Source organism: Oncorhynchus keta, chromosome 18, assembly GCF_023373465.1.
Source record: "Oncorhynchus keta strain PuntledgeMale-10-30-2019 chromosome 18, Oket_V2, whole genome shotgun sequence".
In the NCBI taxonomy this organism is placed as follows: domain Eukaryota; kingdom Metazoa; phylum Chordata; class Actinopteri; order Salmoniformes; family Salmonidae; genus Oncorhynchus; species Oncorhynchus keta.
This window is the reverse complement of record NC_068438.1, coordinates 44,244,764-44,265,982: the sequence shown is the minus strand read 5'-3', so window position 1 is coordinate 44,265,982 and position 21,219 is coordinate 44,244,764. Positions and strand designations below refer to the sequence as shown.

At 46.2% G+C, this 21,219-nt stretch overlaps 1 protein-coding gene across 2 annotated transcripts in view; it reads left to right on the top strand.

The window, feature by feature from the left end:
• Positions 1-21,219, top strand: part of lekr1 (leucine, glutamate and lysine rich 1) — a 234,763-nt gene that overhangs the window by 70,945 nt on the left and 142,599 nt on the right. For both annotated transcript variants that reach the window (XR_008068597.1, XM_052468489.1), the window contains exon 5: positions 10,502-10,665. Coding sequence is in view for 1 of the 2 variants with exons in the window: in XM_052468489.1 (XP_052324449.1) it covers positions 10,502-10,665 (164 nt within the window). In the remaining variant the exon portion in view is untranslated. The remainder of the gene's footprint in view (positions 1-10,501; positions 10,666-21,219) is intronic.

Below are 21,219 nucleotides of genomic sequence, written 5' to 3'. Positions count from 1 at the left end.
TATGTATGGCATTGGGAGCTATACTACTTCGTAACATGTTTATCTGGGTATACTGTATTACTGTATTGCTGTATGTATGGCATTGGGAGCTATACTACTTTGTAACATGTTTATCTGGGTATACTGTATTACTGTGTTGCTGTATGTATGGCATTGGGAGCTATACTACTTCGTAACATGTTTATCTGGGTATACTGTATTACTGTGTTGCTGTATGTATGGCATTGGGAGCTATACTACTTCGTAACATGTTTATCTGGGTATACTGTATTACTGTGTTGCTGTATGTATGGCATTGGGAGCTATACTACTTTGTAACATGTTTATCTGGGTATACTGTATTACTGTGTTGCTGTATGTATGGCATTGGGAGCTATACTACTTCGTAACATGTTTATCTGGGTATACTGTATTACTGTGTTGCTGTATGTATGACATTGGGAGCTATACTACTTCGTAACATGTTTATCTGGGTATACTGTATTACTGTATTGCTGTATGTATGGCATTGGGAGCTATACTACTTCGTAACATGTTTATCTGGGTATACTGTATTACTGTGTTGCTGTATGTATGGCATTGGGAGCTATACTACTTCGTAACATGTTTATCTGGGTATACTGTATTACTGTGTTGCTGTATGTATGACATTGGGAGCTATACTACTTCGTAACATGTTTATCTGGGTATACTGTATTACTGTGTTGCTGTATGTATGGCATTGGGAGCTATACTACTTCGTAACATGTTTATCTGGGTATACTGTATTACTGTGTTGCTGTATGTATGGCATTGGGAGCTATACTACTTTTATCTGTAACATGTTTATCTGGGTATACTGTATTACTGTATTACTGTGTTGCTGTATGTATGGCATTGGGAGCTATACTACTTCGTAACATGTTTATCTGGGTATACTGTATTACTGTATTGCTGTATGTATGACATTGGGAGCTATACTACTTCGTAACATGTTTATCTGGGTATACTGTATTACTGTGTTGCTGTATGTATGGCATTGGGAGCTATACTACTTTGTAACATGTTTATCTGGGTATACTGTATTACTGTATTGCTGTATGTATGACATTGGGAGCTATACTACTTTGTAACATGTTTATCTGGGTATACTGTATTACTGTGTTGCTGTATGTATGGCATTGGGAGCTATACTACTTCGTAACATGTTTATCTGGGTATACTGTATTACTGTGTTGCTGTATGTATGGCATTGGGAGCTATACTACTTCGTAACATGTTTATCTGGGTATACTGTATTACTGTGTTGCTGTATGTATGACATTGGGAGCTATACTACTTCGTAACATGTTTATCTGGGTATACTGTATTACTGTGTTGCTGTATGTATGGCATTGGGAGCTATACTACTTCGTAACATGTTTATCTGGGTATACTGTATTACTGTGTTGCTGTATGTATGGCATTGGGAGCTATACTACTTCGTAACATGTTTATCTGGGTATACTGTATTACTGTGTTGCTGTATGTATGGCATTGGGAGCTATACTACTTCGTAACATGTTTATCTGGGTATACTGTATTACTGTGTTGCTGTATGTATGGCATTGGGAGCTATACTACTTCGTAACATGTTTATCTGGGTATACTGTATTACTGTGTTGCTGTATGTATGGCATTGGGAGCTATACTACTTCGTAACATGTTTATCTGGGTATACTGTATTACTGTGTTGCTGTATGTATGGCATTGGGAGCTATACTACTTCGTAACATGTTTATCTGGGTATACTGTATTACTGTGTTGCTGTATGTATGGCATTGGGAGCTATACTACTTCGTAACATGTTTATCTGGGTATACTGTATTACTGTGTTGCTGTATGTATGACATTGGGAGCTATACTACTTCGTAACATGTTTATCTGGGTATACTGTATTACTGTGTTGCTGTATGTATGACATTGGGAGCTATACTACTTCGTAACATGTTTATCTGGGTATACTGTATTACTGTATTGCTGTATGTATGACATTGGGAGCTATACTACTTTGTAACATGTTTATCTGGGTATACTGTATTACTGTGTTGCTGTATGTATGACATTGGGAGCTATACTACTTCGTAACATGTTTATCTGGGTATACTGTATTACTGTGTTGCTGTATGTATGGCATTGGGAGCTATACTACTTCGTAACATGTTTATCTGGGTATACTGTATTACTGTGTTGCTGTATGTATGACATTGGGAGCTATACTACTTCGTAACATGTTTATCTGGGTATACTGTATTACTGTGTTGCTGTATGTATGGCATTGGGAGCTATACTACTTCGTAACATGTTTATCTGGGTATACTGTATTACTGTGTTGCTGTATGTATGGCATTGGGAGCTATACTACTTCGTAACATGTTTATCTGGGTATACTGTATTACTGTGTTGCTGTATGTATGGCATTGGGAGCTATACTACTTCGTAACATGTTTATCTGGGTATACTGTATTACTGTATTGCTGTATGTATGGCATTGGGAGCTATACTACTTCGTAACATGTTTATCTGGGTATACTGTATTACTGTGTTGCTGTATGTATGGCATTGGGAGCTATACTACTTCGTAACATGTTTATCTGGGTATACTGTATTACTGTGTTGCTGTATGTATGGCATTGGGAGCTATACTACTTCGTAACATGTTTATCTGGGTATACTGTATTACTGTGTTGCTGTATGTATGGCATTGGGAGCTATACTACTTCGTAACATGTTTATCTGGGTATACTGTATTACTGTGTTGCTGTATGTATGACATTGGGAGCTATACTACTTCGTAACATGTTTATCTGGGTATACTGTATTACTGTGTTGCTGTATGTATGGCATTGGGAGCTATACTACTTCGTAACATGTTTATCTGGGTATACTGTATTACTGTGTTGCTGTATGTATGACATTGGGAGCTATACTACTTCGTAACATGTTTATCTGGGTATACTGTATTACTGTATTGCTGTATGTATGGCATTGGGAGCTATACTACTTCGTAACATGTTTATCTGGGTATACTGTATTACTGTGTTGCTGTATGTATGACATTGGGAGCTATACTACTTCGTAACATGTTTATCTGGGTATACTGTATTACTGTGTTGCTGTATGTATGGCATTGGGAGCTATACTACTTCGTAACATGTTTATCTGGGTATACTGTATTACTGTATTGCTGTATGTATGGCATTGGGAGCTATACTACTTTGTAACATGTTTATCTGGGTATACTGTATTACTGTGTTGCTGTATGTATGGCATTGGGAGCTATACTACTTCGTAACATGTTTATCTGGGTATACTGTATTACTGTGTTGCTGTATGTATGGCATTGGGAGCTATACTACTTTGTAACATGTTTATCTGGGTATACTGTATTACTGTGTTGCTGTATGTATGGCATTGGGAGCTATACTACTTCGTAACATGTTTATCTGGGTATACTGTATTACTGTGTTGCTGTATGTATGGCATTGGGAGCTATACTACTTTGTAACATGTTTATCTGGGTATACTGTATTACTGTGTTGCTGTATGTATGACATTGGGAGCTATACTACTTCGTAACATGTTTATCTGGGTATACTGTATTACTGTGTTGCTGTATGTATGGCATTGGGAGCTATACTACTTCGTAACATGTTTATCTGGGTATACTGTATTACTGTGTTGCTGTATGTATGGCATTGGGAGCTATACTACTTCGTAACATGTTTATCTGGGTATACTGTATTACTGTATTGCTGTATGTATGGCATTGGGAGCTATACTACTTCGTAACATGTTTATCTGGGTATACTGTATTACTGTGTTGCTGTATGTATGGCATTGGGAGCTATACTACTTCGTAACATGTTTATCTGGGTATACTGTATTACTGTATTGCTGTATGTATGGCATTGGGAGCTATACTACTTCGTAACATGTTTATCTGGGTATACTGTATTACTGTGTTGCTGTATGTATGGCATTGGGAGCTATACTACTTTGTAACATGTTTATCTGGGTATACTGTATTACTGTGTTGCTGTATGTATGGCATTGGGAGCTATACTACTTCGTAACATGTTTATCTGGGTATACTGTATTACTGTGTTGCTGTATGTATGACATTGGGAGCTATACTACTTCGTAACATGTTTATCTGGGTATACTGTATTACTGTGTTGCTGTATGTATGGCATTGGGAGCTATACTACTTTGTAACATGTTTATCTGGGTATACTGTATTACTGTGTTGCTGTATGTATGGCATTGGGAGCTATACTACTTCGTAACATGTTTATCTGGGTATACTGTATTACTGTGTTGCTGTATGTATGGCATTGGGAGCTATACTACTTTGTAACATGTTTATCTGGGTATACTGTATTACTGTGTTGCTGTATGTATGACATTGGGAGCTATACTACTTCGTAACATGTTTATCTGGGTATACTGTATTACTGTAGTGTTTCCTGTACTGTGTGCTATTTATTTTTTTTGTAGATCTGAAAGACGACCACCACGTTGTGGTAGAACGTGTTTATCTACAGGAGAACAGGGATCTGACATTGTGCAAACGATGGTTGAACATAATGCCATTAAGATGGTGGGAAATCCAACAACTGATGATTGAAAACACGGTCATCTTCCATAACGTCAGAGTGAGTTTATCAACCACAGCCGGCATCCTTAACAAACACCATCTCCGGATGAAGTAAATCTACTGAGTCCCATTTGAAAGGAATTCCCAAAGAGTGAAGGATAAACAGTACCGAATATGTGCAAGTAAACCATGTAGTTTTATTACACTGCTAAAACATCAGAGACTCATTGATTTTTGCCAGTGAACTTTACTATACACCCATTACAGTATTTACACACATTTCAGAGAATCATGGAGTTGGATGCCCATCCCCCAGGAACTCATATTGATAGATGAGACTGGATTCAATTTAGGCGAAGATGAGGAGGAGAGGAAGGAACATCATTGGTCAACGCGCCATCATTGAGGTACCGGGCCAACACGGGGGAAATGTCACTATATGCACAGCTATGAGCCACGATGTGGTCCTCCACTGCCTTGCCACCCTTGGACCGTACAACATCTCTTTAATGTCCTGAACACCTTACATGACAATGTTTTTCAGCCAGAGCAGAAAGGGCCAGATGACCCTGAGCAGCTAATGTTATGCTCTAATTTGGTACAGTAGTTTCCAGTGGGCTGCTCAGATCCGCAACTGCTAGGTTAATGACCATCCAAGGTTTACAATTCTCTATCTCCCACCATATTCCCCATTTCTCAACCCCACTGAGGAGTTGTTTTCAGCATGGCGGTGGAAGGTGTATGATCTCAAACCCCGTGAACATATGGCCCTTCTCCAGGCCATGGAGGAGCCCTGTGGTGACGTTCCAGTCCTGTCAGGGGTGGATGCGTCATGCCAGAAGATATTTTCCCCTGCTGTCTGGCCAAGGAGAATATTCGCCTGTGATGTTGATCAAAATCTGTGGCCGGACCAAAACAACAGATGTGACTGATTTTTGTTTTCGCAATGAAGTATTTGTTTCTTGACTTATCTATTCCGCACAATTGATCTAACGTACAGTACAGCAGTACAAATAGCACTATTTTCCTTCCTTTGCATACGTAAAATATATGTACTGTATGGGATACATTTTTGCTGTAAGTGTGTTTACAGTACGTTGTTTAATATGTATTGAATTATGTTGAAATATAAAACGGACATTTTTGCATTCGTGTTGCTTTCATTGTTTGAGTAGACACAAACAGTATACAGTGTGACAACAACGTCTGAGTCTTTACACTGTAATAGGATCTGATAGTGGTGTTTTTGGAACATGCCACATTAGCGTGATCTCTGTTGTCACTGAGTTAGATTCATTTAATACGTGTGTCATTTGTATCCCGAGTTTCATTTTGAGCAGGGAGTACATGATTTTGATTGCTGTGTTCCATTTTGCAAGATGTCTCTGTGGTTTGGGAAAATTGGCTAACTGTTTTGTGTTTAGAGTTTTGAGTACATGAGATGGTTTCAGCAAACGTGGGTTAACAATCGGTAAAAAGTGTAACTGGGAAGGTTTTTGAGGAACGTCTTAGAAATGACACTTTCCTCATGCTACCCGGCTACCCGACACACATGGATCACACCAACAGGCGTCTTCCTCAGAAAGTGGAGGGAAATAATACATCACAGATTCATTATTTTGAGAAACGAGCTCAATTTAACTACCACTTTGGTTCGTCTGTGAGCTTCTCCACAGGACAACCAGTTGTTTGAGCTGCGAGCTCTTACTGACCAACAGACAATATTCTGCTGAAATTAGACAATGAGCGAGGTGCACGCATGTTGATAGGCTACTTCTGCTCCGATTGCTTCCTACTTCAGTCCTACTTCCTCCCCACTTCCTCTCTTCTCCCCTATGTCCTCTATACTTCTCCTCTACTTCCTCCCTACTTCCTCCCCACTTAATTTCTTCTCCCCTATGTCCTCTATACTTCTTCTCTACGTCCTCCCTACTTCCTCCCCACTTCCTTTCTTCTCCCCTATGTCCTCTATACTTCCTCTCTATGTCCTCCCTACGTCCTCCCTACTTCCTCTCTTCTCCCCTATGTCCTCTATACTTCCTCTCTACGTCCTCCCTACATCCTCCCCACTTCCTCTCTTCTCCCCTATGTCCTCTATACTTCCTCTCTATGTCCTCCCTACGTCCTCCCTACTTCCTCTCTTCTCCCCTATGTCCTCTATACTTCCTCCCTACGTCCTCCCTACTCCCTCTCTTCTCCCCTATGTCCTCTATACTTCCTCTCTACGTCCTCCCTACATCCTCCCCACTTCCTCTCTTCTCCCCTATGTCCTCTATACTTCCTCTCTACTTCCTCCCTACGTCCTCCCTACTCCCTCTCTTCTCCCCTATGTCCTCTATACTTCCTCTCTATGTCCTCCCTACGTACTCCCTACTTCCTCTCTTCTCCCCTATGTCCTCTATACTTCCTCTCTATGTCCTCCCTACGTCCTCCCCACTTCCTTTCTTCTCCCCTATGTCCTCTATACTTCCTCTCTATGTCCTCCCTATGTCCTCCCTACTCCCTCTCTTCTCCCCTATGTCCTCTCTACTTCCTCTCTATGTCCTCCCTACGTCCTCCCTACTTCCTTTCTTCTCCACTATGTCCTCTATACTTCCTCTCTATGTCCTCCCTACGTCCCCCCTACTTCCTCTCTTCTCCCCTACGTCCTCCCTACTTCCTCTCTTCTCCCCTATGTCCTCTATACTTCCTCTCTACGTCTTCCATACTTCCCCCTACATCTGCCCTACCCCCCCCACATCCTCCCTACTTCCCCCCTACTTTCCCCCTACTTCCTCCCCACATCCTCCCTACTTCCTCCCTACGTCCTCCCCACATCCTCCCCACATCCCCCCTACTTTCCCCCTACTTCCTCCCCACATCCTCCCTACTTCCCCCCTACGTCCTCCCCACATCCTCCCTACTTCCCCCCTACTTCCTCCCCACATCCTCCCTACATCCTCCATACTTCCCCCCTACTTCCTCCCCACATCCTCCCTACTTCCCCCCTACTTCCTCCCCACATCCTCCCCACATCCTCCCTACTTCCCCCCTACTTCCTCCCTACATCCTCCCTACTTCCCCCCTACTTCCTTCCTACTTCATCCTCTCCATCAGACCCAGATTTCTCACCTCTGCTAAGGATTTAAGAGATTTTTCCTATGTAAAAAAAAAAGCCACAATCTTAAACTAACAAGGGTTATGCTTTTAGCCTGTTTTTCTAACAAGGGGTACGGCGAACCACCGTGAACCCCCTCCATTCGAGCACTGTGTGTATCAGTGAGTGTGCGTGTGACTGTGTGTGTGTGTATCAGTGAGTGTACGTGTGACTGTGTGTGTATCAGTGAGTGTGCGTGTGAGTGTGTGTGTGTGTATCAGTGAGTGTGCGTGTGTGTGTGTGTGTGTGTATCAGTGAGTGTGCGCGCGTGCGTGTGTGTGTGTGTGTGTGTGTGTGTGTGTGTGTGTGTGTGTGTGTGTGTGTGTGTGTGTGTGTGTGTGTGTGTGTGTGTGTGTGTGTGTGTGTGTGTGTGTGTGTGTGTGTGTGTGTGTGTGTCAGTGAGTGTGGGTCTGAGTGTGTATCAGTGAGTGTGTGTGTGTATCAGTGAGTGTGTGTGTGTGTGTGTGTGTGTGTGTGTGTGTGTGTGTGTGTGTGTGTGTGTGTGTGTGTGTGTGTGTGTGTGTGTGTGTGTGTGTGTGTGTGTGTGTGTGTGTGTGTATCAGTGAGTGTGTGTATGTGTGTGTATCAGTGAGTGTGTGTATGTGTGTGTATCAGTGAGAGTGTGTGTGTGTGTCTGTGTGTGTATCAGTGAGTGAGTGTGTGTGTGTGTATCAGTGAGTGTGCGTGTGTGTGTATCAGTGAGTGTGCGTGTGTGTGTGTATCAGTGAGTGTGTGTGTGTGTGTCTGTATCAGTGAGTGAGTGTGTGTGTGTATCAGTGAGTGTGTGCTTGTCAGTATGTTTCTGAATGAGTTCAGTGTGCTCTAACCCAGAGTTCTGTCAAAACCCTTCTTGGAATAACAGAATGTTCTATTCTGCGTTCTAGTTTTCCACGTCATCGCTCCGCATTACTGAGCGTGTGTGTAAATGACTGAGCGTGTGTGTAAATGACTGAGCATGTGTGTAAATGACTGAGCATGTGTGTAAATGACTGAGCGTGTGTGTAAATGACTGAGCGTGTGTGTAAATGACTGAGCATGTGTGTAAATGACTGAGCGTGTGTGTAAATGACTGAGCGTGTGTGTAAATGACTGAGCATGTGTGTAAATGACTGAGCGTGTGTGTAAATGACTGAGCATGTGTGTAAATGACTGAGCGTGTGTGTAAATGACTGAGCGTGTGTGTAAATGACTGAGCGCGTGTGTAAATGACTGAGCGCGTGTGTAAATGACTGAGCGCGTGTGTAAATGACTGAGCGTGTGTGTAAATGACTGAGCGCGTGTGTAAATGACTGAGCGTGTGTGTAAATGACTGAGCGTGTGTGTAAATGACTGAGCGTGTGTGTAAATGACTGAGCGTGTGTGTAAATGACTGAGCGTGTGTGTAAATGACTGAGCGCGTGTGTAAATGACTGAGCGTGTGTGTAAATGACTGAGCGCGTGTGTAAATGACTGAGCGCGTGTGTAAATGACTGAGCGTGTGTGTAAATGACTGAGCGTGTGTGTAAATGACTGAGCGCGTGTGTAAATGACTGAGCGCGTGTGTAAATGACTGAGTATGTTTGTAAATTACTGTGTGTGTGTGTGGAAATGACTGAGCGTGTGTGTAAATGACTGTGTGTGTGTGGAAATGACTGAGCGTGTGTGTAAATGACTGAGCGCATGTGTAAATGACTGAGCGTGTGTGTAAATGACTGAGCGTGTGTGTAAATGACTGAGTATGTTTGTAAATGACTGTGTGTGTGTGGAAATGACTGAGCGTGTGTGTAAATGACTGTGTGTGTGTGGAAATGACTGAGCGTGTGTGTAAATGACTGAGCGCATGTGTAAATGACTGAGCATGTGTGTAAATGACTGAGCGTGTGTGTAAATGACTGAGCGTGTGTGTAAATGACTGAGCGTGTGTGTAAATGACTGAGCGTGTGTGTAAATGACTGAGCGTGTGTGTAAATGACTGAGCGTGTGTGTAAATGACTGAGCGTGTGTGTAAATGACTGAGTGTGTTTGTAAATGACTGTGTGTGTGACTGAGTGTGTGAATGTACAGTTAGTTTTTCACGTCGCCTAAAGTGCTTCTCTCTTTCGCAGACGACTGATCTGCCGTTTTCTTTGAGAGAGAGTTAGGTAGAGAGAGAGAAAGAGAGATAGGTAGAGAGAGACAGAGATGCAGACAGACAGAGAGAGAGAGTCTGACTGTTAAAACAAGGGTTAGACAAGTGATGTTATAATATCTAAAGTGTGTAATTGTAAAGGTGTGTGTGTTACAGAGAGAGGTGTGTAGGACAGCAGCAGAGCCCTGACTGTGTGTATGTGTTACAGAGAGAGGTGTGTAGGACAGCAGCAGAGCCCTGACTGTGTGTGTGTTACAGAGAGAGGTGTGTAGGACAGCAGCAGAGCCCTGACTGTGTGTATGTGTTACAGAGAGGTGTTTAGGACAGCAGCAGGCCCTGACTGTGTGTATGTGTTACAGAGAGGTGTGTAGGACAGCAGCAGAGCCCTGACTGTGTGTGTGTGTGTTACAGAGAGAGGTGCGTAAGACAGCAGCAGAGCCCGGACTGTGTGTATGTGTTACAGAGAGGTGTGTAGGACAGCAGCAGAGCCCTGACTGTGTGTGTGTGTGTGTGTGTGTGTGTGTGTGTGTGTGTGTGTGTGTGTGTGTGTGTGTGTGTGTGTGTGTGTGTGTGTGTGTGTGTGTGTGTGTGTGTGTGTGTGTGTGTGTGTGTGTGTGTGTGTGTGTGTGTGTGTGTACAGAGAGAGGTGCGTAAGACAGCAGCAGGCCCTGACTGCCACCCTGTCTCTGCTTCGATGCTCTCGTGAGGAGCTAAGAGATGTACAGGGTTTCCTTAGCCAACTGACAGGGGCCTGGGAGGACTGCAGTTCACAGCTACTGGAGAGGAGCAGGGAGTCATACTCAGGTAAGAGCTACACACACACACACACACAAACACACACAAATCAAACTTTATTTGTCACATGCACCGAATACAACAGAAACACAACCGTGAAAAACTTACAAGCCCTTAACCAACAGTGCAGTTCAAGAAGAGTTAAGAAAATATACTGTATACCATTACATTTACATTTAGTCATTTAAGTCATTTAGCAGACGCTCTTATCCAGAGCGACTTACAAATTGGTGCATTCACCTTATGACATCCAGTAGAACAGTCACTTTACAATAGTGCATCTAAATCTTTTAAGGGGGGTGAGAAGGATTACTTTATCCTATCCTAGGTGTTCCTTAAAGAGGTGGGGTTTCAGGTGTCTCCGGAAGGTGGTGATTGACTCCACTCCGCTGTCCTGGCGTCGTGATAAATAAACTAAAGTAAAAAATTATAAAAAGTAACACGATAACATAACAACAACGAGGCTATATACAGGGGGTACCGGTACAGAGTCAGTGTGGAGGCTATATACAGGGGGTACCGGTACCGAGTCAGTGTGGAGGCTATATACAGGGGGTACCGGTACCGAGTCAGTGTGGAGGCTATATACAGGGGGTACCGGTACCGAGTCAGTGTGGAGGCTATATACAGGGGGTACCGGTACCGAGTCAGTGTGGAGGCTATATACAGGGGGTACCGGTACAGAGTCAGTGTGGAGGCTATATACAGGGGGTACCGGTACCGAGTCAGTGTGGAGGCTATATACAGGGGGTACCGGTACCGAGTCAGTGTGGAGGTTATATACAGGGGGTACCGGTACCGAGTCAGTGTGGAGGCTATATACAGGGGGTACCGGTACAGAGTCAGTGTGGAGGCTATATACAGGGGGTACCGGTACCGAGTCAGTGTGGAGGCTATATACAGGGGGTACCGGTACAGAGTCAGTGTGGAGGCTATATACAGGGGGTACCGGTACCGAGTCAGTGTGGAGGCTATATACAGGGGGTACCGGTACCGAGTCAGTGTGCGGGGGTACAGGTTAGAGGTCATTTAAACATGTAGGTAGGGGTGAAGTGACTATGAATAGATAATAAACAGCGAGTAGCAGCAGTGTACAAAACAAATGGGGGGGTCAATGTAAATAGTCCGGTGGCCATTTGATGGCTTGGGGGTAGAAGCTGTTAAGGAGCCTTTTGGTCCACACACAAAAGCAAAACAGGCAAAAATGGAAGTTGTTATTGTTGCAGAGAGAGTCATTAATGGTTAGAATATCTACAGAAAACAGTCTGGCCTCATCATTCTGCAGGAATGGACCAGTGCCCAGGTCAGGTTCGGGCCTAGAGACAGAGAGACAGTCATGTTATACCCAGGTCTGGGCCGGGCCTAGAGACAGAGAGACAGGCATGTTATACCCAGGTCTGGCCCGGGCCTAGAGACAGAGAGACAGTCATGTTATGCCCAGGGTAAGTGAGAGGGAAAGTGAGAGAGTGAGAGGGAAAGTGAGAGAGAGAGAGAGAGAGAGAGAGGGAGGGAAAGTGAGAGAGAGAGAGAGAGAGAGGGGGGGGACAGTGAGCGAGAGAGAGATCTCTCAGAATGAGAGGAGGGAGTAAATGTCTGTTATGTCTGAGGTCTGAGGGTAGCATGTACTCATCACTCAGTGTTAAGGTCTGAGGGTAGCATGTACTCATCACTCAGTGTTAAGGTCTGAGGGTAGCATGTACTCATCACTCAGTGTTAAGGTCTGAGGGTAGCATGTACTCATCACTCAGCGTTAAGGTCTGAGGGTAGCATGTACTCATCACTCTCACTCAGTGTTAAGGTCTGAGGGTAGCATGTACTCATCACTCAGTGTTAAGGTCTGAGGGTAGCATGTACTCATCACTCTCGCTCAGCGTTAAGGTCTGAGGGTAGCATGTACTCATCACTCCCACTCAGTGTTAAGGTCTGAGGGTAGCATGTACTCATCATTCTCACGTCGCTTGGTAACAGTTAAATATATCTGTGTGTGTGTGTGTGTGTGTGTGTGTGTGTGTGTGTGTGTGTGTGTGTGTGTGTGTGTGTGTGTGTGTGTGTGTGTGTGTGTGTGTGTGTGTGTGTGTGTGTGTGTGTGTGTGTGTGTGTGTGTGTGTGTGTGTGTGTGTCTGTCTGTCTGTCTGTCTGTCTGTCTGTCTGTCTGTCTGTCTGTCTGTCTGTCTGTCTGTCTGTTTATCCACCCTGTTCTAGTTAACAGACTTACAGTGAAGGCCTCAGGGCGAGTTCATCTAATGGGTGTGTCTCCACCCCCCTCCCTCTCCTTCTCACAGTTGCCAAATGGGCCTCTATGTTTCTATGTCTTCAATGGGGTTAGCATCAGAGCAGCTGCATCACAGATCCACACACACACACACTACACACACACACACACACTACACACACATGGACTCGGGAAGAGGAAGGGAAGGTAACGGTTCAAGTTTAAGCATTCAGTGAACCTTCACTAAACAACATACTTACAATGCAAGATTCACACACTTCTGACACAGGACTCTGAATGGCAAAGACACACACACACACACACACACACACACACACACACACACACACACACACACACACACACACACACACACACACACACACACACACACACACACACACACACACACACACACACACACACACACCCTGACAGTCACCTGCGAGTGACTCCTAACTGATATGGGTGTTAGCCTGTGATTAAACTCAGCTACCTGTCTGTCAGCTTTTTTGTGGTTAGAGAGAAGGGGTAAAAGAGAGTGGGAAGAGAGGGAGTTAGAGAGAGGGGGAAGGGAGGGAGGTAGAGAGAGGGGGGAGGGAGGGAGGTAGAGGGAGAGGAAAGAGAGAGTGGGAAGGGAGGGAGGTAGAGAGGGGGGGAAGGGAGGGAGGTAGAGAGAGAGGAAAGAGAGTGGGAAGGGAGGGAGGTAGAGAGAGGGAGGTAGAGGGGGAAGGGAGGGAGGTAGAGAGAGGGGGAAGGGAGGGAGGTAGAGAGAGGGAGGTAGAGAGAGGGGGAAGGGAGGGAGGTAGAGAGAGGGAGGTAGAGAGAGTGGGAAGGGAGGGAGGTAGAGAGAGGGAGGGAGAGAGAGGGGGAAGGGAGGGAGGGAGGTAGAGAGAGGGAGGTAGAGAGAGGGGGAAGGGAGGGAGGGAGGGAGAGAGAGTGGGAAGGGAGGGAGGGAGGGAGGTAGAGAGAGTGGAAAGGGAGGGAGGGCGGTAGAGAGAGGGAGGTAGAGAGAGGGGGAAGGGAGGGAGGTAGAGAGAGGGAGGTAGAGAGAGTGGGAAGGGAGGGAGGTAGAGAGGGGAGGTAGAGAGGGGAGGTAGAGAGAGGGAGGTAGAGAGAGTGGGAAGGGAGGGAGGGAGGTAGAGAGGGGGAGGTAGAGAGAGGGGGAAGGGAGGGAGGGAGAGAGAGTGGGAAGGGAGGGAGGGAGGTAGAGAGAGGGAGGTAGAGAGAGTGGAAAGGGAGGGAGGGCGGTAGAGAGAGGGAGGTAGAGAGAGGGGAGGGAGGTAGAGAGAGGGAGGTAGAGAGAGTGGGAAGGGAGGGAGGGAGGTAGAGAGGGGGGAAGGGAGGGAGGTAGAGAGATGGAGGTAGAGAGAGGGAGGTAGAGAGAGTGGGAAGTGGGGAAGGGAGGGAAGTGTATAATATAAAAATAGAAGAAGAGTAAGAAGAAGCTCATTTATAATTGTTCGGGATACTCTCCCCATTCTCTCTCTCTCTCTCTCTCTCTCTCTCTCTCTCTCTCTCTCTCTCTCTCTCTTCTCTCTCTCTCTCTCTCTCTCTCTCTCTCTCTCTCTCTCTCTCCCCATTCTCTCTCTCTCCATTCTCTCTCTCTCCACATTCTCTCTCTCTCGCATTCTCTCTCTCCCCATTCTTTCTCTCTCTCCCCATTCTCTTTCTCCCTCTCCCCATTCTCTCTCTCCCCATTCTCTCTCTCCCTCACCATTCTCTCTCTCTCCCCCCATTCTCTCTCCCTCTCCCCATTCTCTCTCCCTCTCCCCATTCTCTCTCTCTCTCCCCCATTCTCTCTCTCTCTCTCTCGCTCTCTCTCTCTCCCCCTCTCTCTCTCTCTCCCCATTCTCTCTCTCTCCCCCATTCTCTCTCTCTCTGTCTCTCTCTCTCTCTCTCTCTCTCCCCATACTCTCTCTCCCTCACCATTCTCTCTCCCTCTCCCCATTCTCTCTCCCCATTCTCTCTCTCTCTCTCTCTCCCCCCATTCTCTCTCTCTCTCTCTCTCTCTCTCTCTTTCTCTCTCTCTCTCGCTTTCTCTCTCTCTCTCTCTCTCGCTTTCTCTCTCTCTCTCCCCATTCTCTCTCTCCCTCTCTCTCTCCCCATTTTCTCTCTCTCTCCCTCTTTCTCTCTCCCCCATTCTCTCTCTCTCTCCATCTTTCTCTCTCCCCATTCTCTCGCTCTCTCCCCATTCTCTCTCTCTCTCTCTCTCTCTCTCTCGCTCTCTCCTCTCTCTCCCCATTCTCTCTCTCTCTCTCCCCATTCTCACTCTCTCTCTCCTCTCTCTCTCCCCCATTCTGTCTCTCTCTCTCCTCTCTCTCTCCCCATTCTCTCTCTCTCTCTCTCTCTCTCTCTCTCTCTCTCTCTCTCTCTCCCATATTCTCTCTCTCTCTCTCCCAATTTTCTCTCTCCCCATTCTCTCGCTCTCTCCCCATTCTCTCTCTCTCTCTCTCTCTCTCTCTCTCTCTCTCCTCTCTCTCCCCATTCTCTCTCTCTCTCCCCATTCTCACTCTCTCTCTCCTCTCTCTCTCCCCATTCTGTCTCTCTCTCTCCTCTCTCTCTCCCCATTCTCTCTCTCTCTCTCTCTCTCTCTCTCTCTCTCTCTCTCTCTCTCTCTCTCTCTCTCCCCATTTTCTCTCCCCCATTCTCTCTCTCTCTCTCCCAATTTTCTCTCTCCCCCATTCTTCTCTCTCTCTCTCTCTCTCTCTCTCTCTCTCTCTCTCTCTCTCTCTCTCTCTCTCTCTCTCTCTCTCTCTCTCTCTCTCCCCATTCTCTCTATCTCCCCTCTCTCTCTCTCTCCCTCTCTCTCTTCTCTCTCCCCATTCTCTCTCTCTCTCTCTCCTCTCTCTCCCCATTTTCTCCCTCTCTCTCTCCCCATTTTCTCTCTCCCCATTCTCTCTCTCTCTCCCAACTTTCTCTCTCCCCATTCTCTATCTCTCTCTCTCTCCCCCCATTCTCTCTCTCTCTCTCTCTCTCTCTCTCTCTCTCTCTCTCTCTCTCTCCTCTCTCTCCCCATTTTCTCCCTCTCTCTCTCCCCCATTTTCTCTCTCCCCATTCTCTCTCTCTCTCCCAACTTTCTCTCTCCCCATTCTCTATCTCTCTCTCTCTCCCCCATTCTCTCTCTCTCTCTCTCTCTCTCTCTCTCTCTCTCTCTCTCTCCCCCCCATTCTCTCTATCTCCCCTCTCTCCCCTCTCTCTCTCCCTCCCTCGCTCTCTTCTCTCTCCCCATTCTCTCTCTCTCTCTCCCTCCCTCTCTCTCTTCTCTCTCCCCATTCTCTCTCTCTCTCTCTCTCTCTCTCTCTCTCTCTCTCTCTCTCTCTCTCTCTCTCTCTCTCGCTCTCTCCTCTCTCTCCCCATTCTCTCTCTCTATCTTTCTCTCTTCTCTCTCTCTCTCTCTCTCTCTCTCTCTCTCTCTCCCATTTTCTTCCCCCATTCTCTCTCTCTCTCTCCCAATTTTCTCTCTCCCCATTCTCTCTCTCTCTCTCCCCCCCCATTCTCTCCCTCTCTCTCTCTCTCTCTCTCTCTCCCTCTCTCTCTCTCTCTCTCTCTCTCTCTCTCTCTCTCTCTCTCCCCATTCTCTCTCTCCCCTCTCTCTCTCTCCCTCTCTCTCTCACATTCTCTCTCTCTCTCTCTCTCTCTCTCTCTCTCTCTCTCTCTCTCTCTCTCTCTCTCTCTCTCTCCCCATTCTCTCTCTCTCTCCTCTCTCTCTCCCTCATTTTCTCTCCCCATTCTCTCTCTCTCTCTCCCCATTTTCTCTCTCCCCATTCTCTCTCTCCCCCCATTCTCTCTCTCTCTCTCTCTCCCTCTCTCTCTCCTCTCTCTCCCCATTCTCTCTCTCTGTCTCTCTATCTTTCTCTCTTCTCTCTCCCCATTTTCTCCCTCTCTCTCTCCCCATTTTCTCTCTCCCCATTCTCTCTCTCTCTCTCTCTCTCTCTCTCTCCCCATTCTCTCTCTCTCCTCTCTCTCTTCTCTCTCCCCATTCTCTCTCTCTCCCTCCCTCTCTCTCTTCTCTCTCCCCATTCTCTCTCTCTCTCTCTCTCTCTCTCTCTCTCTCTCCCCCATTCTCTCTCTCTATCTTTCTCTCTTCTCCCTCCCCATTCTCTCTCTCTGTCTCTCTATCTTTCTCTCTTCTCTCTCCCCATTCTCTCTCTCTCTCTCTCTCTCTCTCTCTCTCTCTCTCTCTCTCTCTCTCTCTCTCCCCATTCTCTCTCTCTGTCTCTCTATCTTTCTCTCTTCTCTCTCCCCATTTTCTCCCTCTCTCTCTCCCCCATTTTCTCTCTCCCCCTTCTCTCTCTCTCTCCCAATTTTCTCTCTCCCCACTCTCTCTCTCTCTCTCTCTCTCTCTCTCTCTCTCTCTCTCTCTCTCTATCTCCCCCTCTCTCTCTCTCTCCCTCCCTCTCTCTCTTCTCTCTCCCCATTCTCTCTCTCTCCCTCTATCTCTCTCTCCTCTCTCTCCCCATTCTCTCTCTCTCTCTCTCTCTCTCTCTCTCTCTCCCCATTCTCTCTCTCTATCTTTCTCTCTTCTCCCTCCCCATTCTCTCTCTCTGTCTCTCTATCTTTCTCTCTTCTCTCTCCCCATTCTCTCTCTCTCTCTCTCTCTCTCTCTCTCTCTCTCTCTCTCCCCCAAGATCTAAATGTCTGATTGAGAGGTGGATTTTTTTTTATTGTTCCAGAATATTCTCAAGTCTCACAATCCTCACCCTGAGGATGAAATAGTTCACGAGTTGAATCCATCTTGCTGTGAGAATGCAGAGGTCATGTCTAGAGTGAGAGGTGTGGATTTATGAGGTCCACAGAGCACTGTATGTGAATACTTAACACTGCAAGTATGCAAAATGTAGATTTATAGTAGCACAGTAAAAAGCTAGCCTGACGACTCATACTGAATGTAACTCCACTCTCTATCCATCATCATGGAGGAGAAATGCTAGTAGTAACCAGGTAACCTACCACCATATGTCGACTAATATGCTAATTCTGTACAACACCAAGGTGCTAGTGTGTTACGTCTGTTTTTGTCTGGTGCTGTGTGTCATGTGTCATACTGTATGTGTTAACCTTGTCAGCGGGCCAATCCACTCAGAGCTTGTGACCTTGAGGCTGTACTTAAAGGAAGCACAGAGAGAGTGAAGTAAAAGCCAGAGGGGGACGAAGAGAGGAAGGAGAGCCTCACACTGTAATCTCACAAGTAAAGACCTGCTGGTGCTGCAGAAAGACAACCAGATGATTTGAAAAGATTGTAAGGGGGGAAACTTATTTCACCCTGCAGCACTATGTGTGTGAGAGTGTGCGTGTGTGCGTGTGTGCGTGTGTGCGTGTGTGCGTGTGTGCGTGTGTGCGTCTGTGCGCGTGTGCGCGTGTGCGTGTGTGTGTGTGTGTGTGTGTGTGTGTGTGTGTGTGTGTGTGTGTGTGGGGTGTGTGTGTGTGAGTGAGTGAGTGAGTGAGTGAGTGAGTGAGTGAGTGAGTGGTGAGTGAGTGAGTGAGTGGTGAGTGAGTGGTGAGTGGTGAGTGAGTGAGTGAGTGAGTGAGTGAGTGTGTCTCTGCAGGGCTCGACATTATTAATATTAAATAAATAGAAAAAGCCTACATGTCAAAGTGCAGGTGATATGCATATTGGCTACAACCACATGTCCAAACCGATGCTGACATGAGGGAGACGCCAGAAAATGGGAGACGCCTTTTAATCACATAAATAAAGGCTTAAATGCCAGTCATGTTTGAAAAATATAATTAAGGATAATTAGCGCTAACGCCTAAAGGCTTGATTCTGTCGACATACTCGAAGCACGGTTCGTTCAGATGAAATGGTCACAAGACCTGAGAGGGAAGGACAGGGCCTGTTGCCCTCCACACATCACCAACCCTGAATCTGGAGCAGAGACAGCAACATTTTGAAACTATTTATTTAACCATACATTTAATTGGTTTAAAACCTGGTTGTTTCATGTCATTTTATACAGCAAATCAACTGTATTTTATTGTCCAGCTGCCAAAGGCATAATCCTAGTCATATTAGTAACCAATGCTAGTTGTTACACCTTTAGATCTCCCCTCTTAGTATCTAACAGATCTTTTAGATCTCCCCTCTTAGTATCTAACAGATCTTTTAGATCTCCCCTCTTAGTATCTAACAGATCTTTTAGATCTCCCCTCTTAGTATCTAACAGATCTTTTAGATCTCCCCTCTTAGTATCTAACAGATATTTTAGATCTCCCCTCTTAGGGCGGGGGCGTATGCTTTATGGTTAACGAGACGTGGTGTGGTCACAACAACATACAGGAACTCAAGTCCTTCTGTTCACCTGATTTAGAATTCCTCACAATCAAATGTCGACCGCATTATCTACCAAGGGAATTCTCTTCGATTATAATCACAGCCGTATATATTCCCCCCCAAGCAGACACATCGATGGCTCTGAACAAACTTTATTTGACTCTTTGCAAACTGGAATCCACATATCCTGAGGCTGCATTCATTGTAGCTGGGGATTTTAACAAGGCTAATCTGAAAACAAGACTCCCTAAATTGTATCAGCATATCGATTGCGCAACCAGGGCTGGTAAAACCTTGGATCATTGCTATTCTAACTTCCACAACGCATATAAGGCCCTGCCCCGCCCTCCTTTTGGAAAAGCTGACCACGACTCCATTTTGTTGCTCCCTGCCTACAGACAGAAGCTAAAACAAGAAGCTCCCGCGCTGAGGTCTGTTCAACGCTGGTCCGACCAATCTGATTCCACACTCCAAGACTGCTTCCATCACAACAACAAACAACAACATTGACGAATACGCTGATTCGGTGAGCGAGTTCATTAGATCGTGCGTTGAAGATGTCGTTCCCATAGCAATGATTAAAACATTCCCTAACCAGAAACCGTGGATTGATGGCAGCATTCACGTGAAACTGAAAGCGCGAACCACTGCTTTTAATCAGGGCAAGGTGACCGGTAACATGACCGAATACAAACAGTGCAGCTATTCCCTCCGCCAGGCAATCAAACAAGCTAAGCGTCAGTATAGAGACAAAGTAGAATCGCAATTCAACGGCTCAGACACAAGAGGTATGTGGCAGGGTCTACAGTCAATCAGGGATTACAAAAAGAAAACCAGCCCCGTCACGGACCAGGATGTCTTGCTCCCAGGCAGACTAAATAACTTTTTTGCCCGCTTTGAGGACAATACAGTGCCACTGACACGGCCCGCAACCAAAGCATGCAGACTCTCCTTCACTGCAGCCGAGGTGAGTAAAACATTTAAACATGTTAACCCTCGCAAAGCTGCAGGCCCAGACGGCATCCCCAGCCGTGCCCTCAGAGCATGCGCAGACCAGCTGGTTGGTGTGTTTACGGACATATTCAATCAATCCCTATCCCAGTCTGCTGTTCCCACATGCTTCAAGAGGGCCACCATTGTTCCTGTTCCCAAGAAATCTAAGGTAACTGAGCTAAACGACTACCGCCCCGTAGCACTCAATTCCGTCATCATGAAGTGCTTTGAGAGACTAGTCAAGGACCATATCACCTCCACCCTACCTGATACCCTAGACCCACTCCAATTTGCTTACCGCCCAAATAGGTCCACAGACGATGCAATCTCAACCACACTGCACACTGCCCTAACCCATCTGGACAAGAGGAATACCTATGTGAGAATGCTGTTCATCGACTACAGCTCAGCATTTAACACCATAGTACCCTCCAAACTCGTCATCAAGCTCGAGACCCTGGGTCTCGACCCTGCCCTGTGCAGCTGGGTACTGGACTTCCTGACGGGCCGCCCCCAGGTGGTGAGAGTAGGTAACAACATCTCCACCCCGCTGATCCTCAACACTGGGGCCCCACAAGGGTGCGTTCTGAGCCCTCTCCTGTACTCCCTGTTCACCCACGACTGCGTGGCCACGCACGCCTCCAACTCAATCATCAAGTTTGCGGACGACACAACAGTGGTAGGCTTGATTACCAACAACGACGAGACGGCCTACAGGGAGGAGGTGAGGGCCCTCGGAGTGTGGTGTCAGGAAAATAACCTCACACTCAACGTCAACAAAACTAAGGAGATGATTGTGGACTTCAGGAAACAGCAGAGGGATCACCCCCCTATCCACATCGATGGGACAGTAGTGGAGAGGGTAGTACGTTTTAAGTTCCTCGGCGTACACATCACAGACAAACTGAATTGGTCCACCCACACAGACAGCATCGTGAAGAAGGCGCAGCAGCGCCTCTTCAACCTCAGGAGGCTGTAGAAATTTGGCTTGTCATCAAAAGCACTCACAAACTTCTACAGATGCACAATCGAGAGCATCCTGTCGGACTGTATCACCGCCTGGTACGGCAACTGCTCCGCC